Genomic DNA, 11,103 nt, shown 5'->3' with positions numbered 1-11,103 from the left:
ACTTGTACTTCAATCATATACCAAGCACTTGAAAAAAAGGCTCTTGAAAAAATAATAATAATAAAAGGGAGGCATCGAGAACAGACTTTAAATAGGCATGAATTGTTTAATTTGCAGTTTTCAAGCTTAGCAGGTGCAAAGGGAATATTATTGTAAATAATCGGAAGTCGATTCTCGTGTGCTTGGCAACATTCAATTACGTCAGAGCTTATTTTACGAAACACCACGCACAACTAACGAACTAACTAATTCACAAACAGTTTAAAGCGAACAAGATGGCCGAAAAACCGCCGCCTTACCCCGCACAACAACCGCCAGGTCCAGGAGTTTCACAGCCTGGTTATAACCCTGCACAACCAGCTTATCCACCTCAGCAACCGGGTTATCAACCGGCCGGCGCTTATCCGGCACAACCAGGCTATCCAGCGACCACTACAACAACCATTATTCAACAACCGACGCATGTTGTCGCAGCTACCAGTTTTGGCGAGTATCCCGTCGCCATAACTTGCCCAAACTGCCGAGCGAGCATTGTTACAGCGACAAACTTCGTTACAGGAACGTTAACATGGCTCGCTTGCCTGGGATTGTGCGTAATTGGGTAAGTTTTGTTGATATATTTTTTATTTATTCTGTACTTCTCAGTAGCTGTTTCACACAATTTGCATGTGTGATGTTTTTGTTTTAAATTGAAACCCGTGAACGCATCATACTTTTCTGAACTCTTCATTACTCGAGCCTTAATCAAGATTTGTATTCCACTGTAAATAATAACTAACATTTTGACAACATTTTTTACGCGACGGTCTTACATGTAATATAACCAATTTTCTATAAAAAAAAAGATAAAAAAAATTGCAAAGCTTTATTTCGATATATTTCCTTGATTTTTAACCTTTCTTTGGGCATAGAGTATAACTTGACATTTTGCCGTATATTTTAGTTAGCAGGTTTGTTTTATTCTGGTTTCATGATGTATGCACACGGTTAGATCTGTTTAAGAATATTTTACAGGCTTAACTAATGACAATATCTGTTAATGCAGTGCGGAGCTGCACGACCGTCTCTCACATCTGACCGGATTTAGCGAACTTATCCGGAACTTCATCACAATCATGTTATATTTATAAATAATGTTTTTTCCCTCTGGTGGTAAACCTGTAAATGTTTTCATCTCAGTAAAACAAAATCTATTTGACAGGTTGGGTAAATTTCTGTCGTATAAATTGTCATATGTGGTTTCTCGGTCGGGCAATATTAAAGATAGATACATTTTCGATGTAAATGCGGTTAAAAGGTGGATTCCACTGTCACGGTCGCGTAATTTTACGTGCGTTAACGAACGTAAATTTAACTGGCTTCAAAGCAAAATAAAAAAAAAACTGTATAGGTGGATTTCCACTGACGCGTTATTTTGACGCACGTTAACGAGCGAGAATTTAACTGGCTCTGTAATATGTTCAACCCGAGAGTTTCGACTTATAATCTACGTGACGCCACCCTAAAGTTATCCTTAGCAAAACCAAGAACAGACTACCTAAAGCGAAGCTTTAGCGCTACTGCCTCACTATGGAATGATCTTCCTGAAGAACTAAGAACTGCGAGTTCCTTAAGTAGATTCAAGAGAGACATTAATAGGTGGTTTTCAACATCGGATCGACTCCCACATGTAAACCAGTATTTAGAAATTTAATTTTATATTTCTATTGTACATTACTGATATTTTAACCGTGGTAAAATAAAGATTTCATTCATTCATTCAAAGCCGAAAATAAGAAAAACTGTACGTGCAGCTTGCGTCTGCAGAAAAAGATGAATAATTCCGTATTTAAAGATCCCACGTACGTAAAGCCAGTTAATTTACGCTCGTTGACGTACGTCAACTTGACGCGACAGTTGAAATCCCAGGGGGGGGGGGGGAGTACTCCGGACTGTAAATGACGGGGATGATCGAATGGAGGCAAAACTCAGGACCCAAAAAAATCCCTAAGTCTTCTGACATTACCCAAAAAAATCCCTGGACCAGAAATAGCCCCCCAAAAAAATCCTTTTTCAAATTACCCCGAAATTGCCAGGAGGGGCAAAAATATAACACAAAGAAAACCATAAAAAATTGAACTCTAGTGTTTGTTTATTCATCATACCATAAATACGCCAAGGCCGCGCCAAGGCACTTTAGTTCGTTTTTAATAGCCCAAAAAATCCCCTATTTAAATCAAGTCACCCCAAAAAATACTTGCCAAATTTTCCAACCCAAAAAAATCCCGGAATCGAAAATTTCAAACCCAAAAAAATCCTTCGATCATCCCCGTCATTTACATACTAGTTATGCAACGCTTTCGAGTGGTATACTGTGGAATATCCCACGAGTCACTTGAATTTTCTCAGTATACACACGAGCCTTTAGGCGAGTGTGTATACCAAGAAAATACAAGTGACAAGTGGGATATTCCATAGTATACCACGAGAAAGTGTTGTGTAACTATTTTATACCATGCCATAGAAAATACGCTTACTAAATTTCGTCGAGAAATACAATCGCAGCGCACGATGGGAAGGTTGGGTTGAATACCGTCGAATATACAACGGCTTTCCTGTATTCTGATTGGCTGTATTTTCTATGGCATGGTATAAAAGCCGGTATACCCCCCCCCCCCCCCCCCCGTGGGGTTGAAATCCACCAACGGACATTCGCGGTTAAGCGTTAACAGCTTTAAACATCAGAAAAGTGAATCCACACATTTTATTTCACAATTTATTTGTACGCATGAAAAGCTTTTAAATTCACACATTTTAGTTCACAATTTATTTCTACGCATAAAAAGCTTTTAAAGCCAAGCTAGATTAAAATAACAAAGACAAACACAGAATTATGCTGCGTTTAGAAGCTTCTTAGAAAGTGAGATAATTCAGCACTTCATTAAAAACAGGTGTTTTATCTAAATTCCTGTCACGTGATCACATTTTGTCGAATAAGATTACAGAGTCGGCCTTGCGGATAAGTTATGCACGTACATTACACAGAAAATGTCTTGATGGCTTGCTTTTTTAAAAAAGTTGACCTTTGTTTTTGCACAAGCGGCCACAATTTATTCTCTATTTTGTTTTATGCACGTAAAATTTTCGTGTACGCGCCAAACCAATGCGAGTTGCGTATAAGCAGTGAAACGTTTAGTGGCATGTTTAGAGAAATAATTGTTCTGAGAGCAAATATATCTTTTAACGAGTCGGTATACTGTGAAAGCTTGACCATCTAGGTTAATTCCTCTGTGTAAAAGTGTATGCAACTTATTTTAATAATTTAAAAATTGTTTTATTATTCGTTCTCATCTCGTCCCATTCTGGGCAGTTTTATGTGAAATTCACTCAAAGGAAAACACGTGCTCGGAGCCCCAGGGGCGTTAGTGGGCTAAAGGAAGCGTGAAACTGCAGGGAAAAAGTTCGGCATAGAAAAGTTGGAGCGATTGAAAGGTGCCCCTGGGGAAAGAGTCTTACCAGGCCAGTTCCAAACAGCTCTCTGAATACTGCCTCCTGTTTTGCCACAATTGCTTCATTGCAAGTTTGTTTGTACGTAAAAAAACTTGCTTGGTTAACAACTATTACCGTAACAACATTGCGAAGTAATTTCTCTCCTGCATAGTAATTAAAATTGAGGTTAAAGATCTTTATTCAAGCTCCAACCCTCGTCAAAAGTATTGGCATGAATTTATCCCCCCCCCCGTCCCCGTCTCAATGTCAAGCTCCCCCACACATTGCACAAACCATCCTTGTCCACCAAGGGCTCTACATTGAAATGGGGGGAGGAAGACCTTTTAAAATGTTTGCATGTGAAATTGATAAAGTTAACGCATACTTTATCCGCATATTTATCGTCTTTGCAGAAAGCGTTCCAACTTCTTTTGTCTACGGTTGTAGCTTGATTGATCTCAATTCATTCAACTTTTGAGGGCAAAAGACGGGAAAGATTGAACTTGGTCGTGGCATATTTGATTTCAAAAGTTATGACACTGTTGTGAACTAAACTGTGCCATTTTTTTCACAGATGCGATGCCGGATGCTGTTTGATTCCATTTTGTTTTGATCCTCTGAAAGATGTCATTCATACTTGCCCAGCATGTCACGCTCAAGTTGGAGTATACCGCCGAATGTAACCATAGCAACTGATCCCCCCCCAGCTCACTAAAATAGACTAGACTTAACAAAAACAGCTTACTATTATTTGACGATTTGTCGCAGATGTCGATTTTGTTTGTATTCTTTTTTGTATACTTGCATTTGCTGCTTTGTTTGGGGGGCATAAATCTTGTATCAAAACGTGATTAATTTTCAAACATCCAAAATTAAAATAATAGAATAGTTAGAAAACTGTGACCCGCTTTCAGTTTTACGTGCAGAGATTTCATCTTTCAACATTGTCTTTCGACGTGCTGTTTGAAATGAGCCAGTCAAAACCGATGCATTCTGGGGTTGGTTCATGTAAATGGGCTCACAAGTTCAGAAGGTCATGCTTGTGGGCTCTGTTTGGCGGATTTCGACCGTGTTGTTTGTTAAGCACGTCGAAAGATGGATTTCGGTAGAAAGCCGCTATGCACGTACCGAAACATTTTAACTGATAGCTGAAAAAAACGATAGTTTAACCGATAATTGAAATTCCAGCATCCCTAACCAACCCTCAAATATTAAAAAGAGTGTTTGTAAAGTTTCAATTTGATTTCTGTTTCATCAATGATTTTCCATTTATACTTGCTCCTGACTAGCACCCACTCTCGATTTTTCTGGTGGGAAAAATATAGACGAACAAGCCGAGGAGTCTGGAGTGAGGTCAACTACACGACGCAGGGGCGTTCTGGGAAGGAAATAAGAAAAACGTGAACGCCCCTTGATCACGCTCCAGACCCTCTCGGCTAGATCACCAGGTATATTTTTTAACCAGAAAACAACGACTGGGTACGTGTCAGCATTCGATCCTCTGTAAGACTTACTCCATATTTCGATTATTCAGCACATGTTTACAAGTCATATAATTGTTTGCTTTAACAATAATTTTAAAGTACAAATTATCACGCGTTCATCAGCTAATTTTCATCAAATATATAATTATAGTTAAATACTCACCAGAGTAGTTTTGACCATTAACATCAGGAGTAATTTGTAAAAAATGTGTGCATCAGATGGAAATTGTAATTAAGTTTTATAAAAGCCACGAGTTAAAAGAAATTTTAAACAATAAACACATCAAGATTCCTCCTTCCCTTCTCCTCCACCGCCTTCTCCTTCTCCTCCTCCTTTTCCTCCACCGCCTTCTCCTTCTCTTTCTCCTCCTCTTCCTCTTCCTCCTCCTTCTTCTCCTTCTCCTCCACTGCCTTCTCCTTCTCCTTCTCCTCCTTCTCCTCCTCCTCCTTCTCCTCCTCCTCCTTGTCCTCCTTCTCCTTCTCCTCCTTCTCCTTCTTCTCCTTCTCCTTCTTCTCCTTCTCCTCCTCCTCCTTCTCCTCCTTCTCCTTCTTCTCCTTCTCCTCCTCCTCCTTCTCCTCCTTCTCCTTCTCCTCCTTCTCCTTCTCCTCCTTCTCCTCCTCCTCCTTCTCCTTCTTCTCCTTCTCCTCCTTCTCCTTCTCCTCCTTCTCCTCCTCCTCCTTCTCCTCCTTCTCCTTCTCCTCCTCCTCCTTCTCCTCCTTCTCCTTCTCCTCCTTCTCCTTCTCCTCCTCCTCCTTCTCCTTCTTCTCCTTCTCCTCCTCCTCCTTCTCCTCCTCCTCCTTCTCCTCCTTCTCCTCCTTCTCCTTCTTCTCCTTCTCCTCCTCCTCCTTCTCCTCCTTCTCCTCCTCCTCCTTCTCCTTCTTCTCCTTCTCCTCCTCCTCCTCCTTCTCCTCCTCCTCCTTCTCCTCCTTCTCCTCCTCCTCCTTCTTCTCCTTCTCCTCCTCCTCCTTCTCCTCCTTCTCCTCCTTCTCCTCCTCCTCCTTCTTCTCCTTCTCCTCCTTCTCCTTCTCCTCCTTCTCCTCCTCCTCCTTCTCCTCCTTCTCCTCCTCATCCTTCTTCTCCTTCTCCTCCTCCTCCTTCTCCTCCTTCTCCTCCTCCTCCTTCTCCTCCTTCTCCTTCTCCTCCTTCTCCTCCACCGCCTTCTCCTTCTCCTTCTCCTCCTCCTCTTCCACCACCGCCTTCTCCTTCCCTCCTCCTCCTCCTCCTCCTCCTCCTCCTCCTCCTCCTTCTCCTCTTTCTTCAGTCTTTCTCCTTCTCCTCCTGCTCCTCCTTTAGTCATTATTCGCCTCTTCCTCTTCCTCATCCTTCTCCTCCTTCCTCTCCTCCTTCTCCTCTTACTTTTGTCTTTCTTCTCCTCCTCCTTCTTCTCCTCCTCCTTCTCCTCCTTCTCCTCCTTTAGTCATTCTCCTCCTCCTCCTCCTTAAGAAAGCAAGTCTGGGATAGGGTAGGGATTTTTCGTGCCTAGTACAGTATAGGGTTGCAAAATCAGCTGAACATGGTCTGGTTTAGGGTAAGGGTTTCAAAGTCCCAGCACACCCCCACCCAAAAATATACCGAGTGCCTCTCCCGGGGCTTCAAATGACTTGTACTTAACAAAAACGTCACAGCTTGTCGCAAATGTATGTAACAGTTATGTTTCTTTTTTTTTCTTTTTCCTCTAAAGCCAGTCAAGGCGAGGAATTGTTTTGGACTATAAACTTCCTTTGCGAGAGTCAATGTAAGACTTTTTACTGTATACTAAGACTGTCTCGATAAAAAAAACACATTTTGCGTACAACGTTCTAAGCCTCCAAACATTATTGTCCTAGCAACAATTTGGCAAACCTTTCTTTACCTTTTTGTGATAATTTTTTAGAAATCCAGACCATGAAAATAAAGAAGCTGATTCAACACTAACATTGTCCAAAAAATACTTCTGTTGCCGACTTTGCCAAAGAATGTTTAACCATTCTCAAAATAGGAACTGTTTCAGTTTAATTACAGCGAAGAGCAGTAAGGCCAAATTGCTAAATGAAATGCCCAGTTTTAATATCGGACAAATGGCAGCTCGGCGAGTAACATTCAACATTCTCTTCTAGGAAAGGACTTGTTTAAGACAAAACCTACAGTTAAAGTTTTTTCAGCCGAAAATACAATTATTAATCTAAGTAAAGAACTATATAGTAAAATATTGTGCCCAGGTAATGATTTTTTAACGTTCGGCTTGAATACTGTAGTTTACTGTTCTGTTGGTTTCCCTGCTTTCTATTTTTGGCCTGCAGGTATTAAAGTTCTAAAATCAAAACGTTTTCGACGCTAGGTCATCATCAGTGATTGCGGGCCCAAGAGAGGCCCGCAACCCTAATCTTGACAGTGACCAGCGGATTGCGTATTACGCGTGCGCGCCACGTTCATAAAGGCTATCTGCAAACCGGAAGTTGAAAATTTTGTTCTTCCACTAAGAACGATCGGAACGCAAAAAATGTGTCAATCACGATAGTTTGTCGTAACACCGGAAGAGAAAAATCTCTTCTCCAAGAACGATAAGAATGCGAAAAATGAGTCAATCTCTCAACAGTTTGTCACATAAGATCTACGCTTCTGTCACATGGAAGATTGCAAACATTACAATTTGTAGACGTTGTTTTATAGGTGTTGCTTTTGAGAAATTATATCACAGATAAAACAACGGCAAAGCGAATGATTCCAGCAACGGTTATTGTCGAGGAATTCGTTATATATAACACTGATAACATAGCGAGTTTATCAACCGAGGAAAATCACATCTCAATTCACACCACGTGCTCGACTACACTTCACAATCAACTGTCAATCAAAAAACAACTCTGACTTGTTCGCGGCCGGTTCGCGGCAATTTTGCGTGACGCGTTGCTCGGAATAATTGTCTTTAATTTTGTCCAGTGATTTTTCATTAATCGCGCCACGTTAACAAAAGGCAAGCACAACATAGCGAGTTTACCGACTGAGAAAAAACACATCCCAGTTCACACCGGGTGCTCGATTACACTTCACAAAACTGTGTAATCAAAAACATAGATTGGTTCGCTGCAATAGGAAATGATAAAACTTGCATTCCTTGACCTTCCTTGCGTGACGCGTTACTCGGAATACCATTGTCTTTTGTCCATTTTATCATTTATTTATCGACACTGCTATCTAACATTACGCACTCTTGTACCAGTACCTTTCAGTTCTAAGTGCGTCAAGGCCCGCACTTTCTAACCTGTGGTTACCACTAGTATTAAAATGAATATTTACATTCAACTTAGCTTGGTTTTGTGTACTCTCCGAGGGGAACAGTTTGGCGATAAAACATTGTACCTGTTTGTTCAATGTTGGTTTCTCGCAAGCAATCGACAGGCCTTCCATTATTTTGCGTCGAAAAGTTGTTTTTTCCGTAAACGCGATGTTCTTTGTGTATTATGTAATCTGGATTTTTTGCGAAATGTCGGGCTGGCTCCGAGTTATGGGTCTTATTCTCGTGCTCTGCCTTTCGCACTGCGAAATTACGTTTTGTTTCGCCAATGTAAGTTTCGCCACATTTGCACGCGACACGATAGATGATTACATTTGATTTGTGCCAGTTTTTGTCTTTCAGGTTAAATAAACTTTTGATCTTTCGGGTTTGCCATAGAATGATAAACATGAAATGAACATGAATGTTCAGTTTGTTTATGAACCGTTTACTGAGCTTCTCGTTGTCCTGGGAGTAGGGTAATTTGATAAATACTTTCTTTCTCTCCTCAAACATATATTCTGGGATAAACCTCTTCTCCTTTCCCGTTTTGTTGCGAAAATTGTTGACTATGGCTTGTAAGAAACGCTTAGGATATCCTGCTTTGAGATAGATTTCGGTGATTTCTTTAATATCGGGCTCAAGATCGGTTGATATCCGCTTCGCTCTCTGCACGGTCCCCACGATGCTGTTTCTTTTCCAATTTGGTTGTATAGTATTGGGGATGACCAGTGGGTTGCTATCTATCGTGTGCCGTGTGCAAATGGGGCGAAACTTACATTGGCCAAACAAAACGTAATTTCGCAGTGCGAAAAGCAGAGCACGAGAATGAGACCCATAACTCGAAGCCAGCTCGCCACCTTAAATCTTCACACGCATTTACGGAAAAAAACAACTTTTCGACGCAAAATAATGGAAGGCCTGTTGATTTGCTTGCGAGAAACCAACATTGAACAAACAGGTACACTGTTTTATCGCCAAACAGTTCCCTTCGGGAAGTACATAACAACACAAAGCCAATTTGATGACCTTGCGTCGAGAACGTTTTGATTTTAGAACTTTAATACCTTTTATCCTTTTAAGCCTTTTTAAAATAATTTTTATCGAGCAAACATGATGACAAAAGATCCTTTGTTTCCAAACAATAGCGGCAACCATAACACTTGATCTAGCTCGTGAAGTCGGAATGTATGTGTTTCCTTTTTGTATTATAATTTCATTTAATTCTAAAACACTCCTCAAAAATCGGAAACAACTATTTCATTCTTTTAGAAGTTTCTTTCTTTATAACTTCTTTTCATTCTTATATATAACACAAACTAATTTTAGCCCACCTACGATATTTATGTTACCGCAGATTATTCTAGAAAGCGCACATAACCCAAACAATTATTGAACATAATTATCTAAACCCAAACAATTATTTAATATAACTATCTACTCATTTTGGTTCTCAACAAAACGCCGCAAGTTGTCGCAAATATATATAACAGTTATTTTTCCTTCCTTTCACCGTCTAAACTATGCCAGTGTCGACGAGGAGGTTTAGGATTATCCCCCTTGTTCAAAATTGAAATGTATATATTCTTAGTAACAGCAACTGTGACACGTTTTACAGTCAACTCAATCTAAGACGGACACCTTCGGGGCCAGCTGCAACTGTCCGTCTAAGAGAGGTGTCCGCCTTGTAGAGAGTCGAGGTAACATGACACCAGTAATTCTGATATAATAAAGCTTAACCGTTGCACTATGCAACAAACCAATGCAAACTGCAACAAGACTAAAATAATAAGAGGATCGTTTTCGCTTGTTACTGCAAAAGTTGAGAGCTTCTACAAACCGTAATACTGTATTAAAGTAGAAAACGACCTCTTTTGCCAATACACGTAAGCAGAGAAGTAATCTGTTAAAGCGTCTTTATTTTTGGTTAGTAAGCTTGGTATACACGTATCCTTAGGGCACTGACTAACTTCGATACGAAGTTTGGAAGTATTTTCGCTAATAAGGCATTATAAAAAACACTTCTCAAGTGTCCGTTAATGATTTCAAAGTGTCCGTTGTTCGCCTTAGAGAGGTGTTCGTCTTATAAGGAGTTTGGTTACAGCACAATGACTGAAAAACGGCAAGGACCATCAACAGGTGTCCGTCTTATGGAGGTGTCCGTCTAATAGAGGTGTCCGTTAAGAGAGAGTTGACTGTAATTCCAGGACTGCCTCAATGCAAAACTGGTAATTTTGCGAATAACGTTATTACTATAACAACGTTCCCACCTTCAAACATTAATGTCCTAGAAACGATTTTTTGCTAACTTTTCTTTACCTCTTTGTAATATATTTTAAAAACCCAGACCATGAAACTGATAAAGAAGCTGATAACAAAAAAAAGTGAACACTCTCAAAAATTCTTCCGTTCTAAATTTGCTACCGATTGTTTAACTATTCTCAATAAACTGCTAAATTAAATCCCCAATTTTAATATCCGACAGATGCCACCTCGGCGAGTAATAAGCTTAGCAAAACCTTTCTTCCAGGTCTTTAAAACAAAACCTACATTCAAAATTCTTTTTAGCCTAAAATAAAATTATTAATCTGTATGAAAAGAGCGATAGTAAAATATTGCGCCTTGGTAATGTTCAAACATTTTTAACGTTCGGTTTGATTACTGTAGTTATGTGTTCACTTCTGTGTATCTGTTGTGATGTAACACATTTGCTTTCTGTTTTTTGCCTACAATTACGTGAAATGCGAACCATCTACGAACAAGAAACAAAGTCCCAAACGAGTTTTCCTAATATTCCACTGTTCTAACGCATAAAGCCTGGTTTTCATATGATCGCCCCGATCGTTTCTATCGCATCGATCGTTTGCAAATAATAAGACGATCGTAGGCGATCGAAG

At 40.1% G+C, this 11,103-nt stretch overlaps 1 protein-coding gene across 1 annotated transcript; it reads left to right on the top strand.

Annotated features, from left to right (window-relative positions):
- Positions 1–215: 215 nt before the first annotated feature.
- On the top strand, positions 216–4,166 carry LOC144630087 (lipopolysaccharide-induced tumor necrosis factor-alpha factor homolog). The gene is made up of 2 exons (XM_078488365.1): positions 216–601; positions 4,043–4,166. The coding sequence occupies exons 1-2, from the start codon at positions 276–278 to the stop codon at positions 4,149–4,151; spliced, it is 435 nt and encodes a 144-aa protein (XP_078344491.1). The 5' UTR covers positions 216–275; the 3' UTR covers positions 4,152–4,166.
- Positions 4,167–11,103: the final 6,937 nt, after the last annotated feature.

Source organism: Oculina patagonica, chromosome 11, assembly GCF_052425735.1.
Source record: "Oculina patagonica isolate OP01 chromosome 11, crgOcupat, whole genome shotgun sequence".
Lineage (NCBI taxonomy): Eukaryota > Metazoa > Cnidaria > Anthozoa > Scleractinia > Oculinidae > Oculina > Oculina patagonica.
This window is presented reverse-complemented; position numbering and strand designations above follow the sequence as displayed.

Excerpts from the sequence above, each read along its gene's own strand:
- LOC144630087 (XM_078488365.1), top strand. The coding sequence starts at position 276 with ATGGCCGAAAAACCGCCGCCTTACCCCGCACAACAACCGCCAGGTCCA. Across the intron at positions 602-4,042 it reads CTGGGATTGTGCGTAATTGG|ATGCGATGCCGGATGCTGTT; the intron begins GTAAGTTTTGTT and ends TTTTTTTCACAG.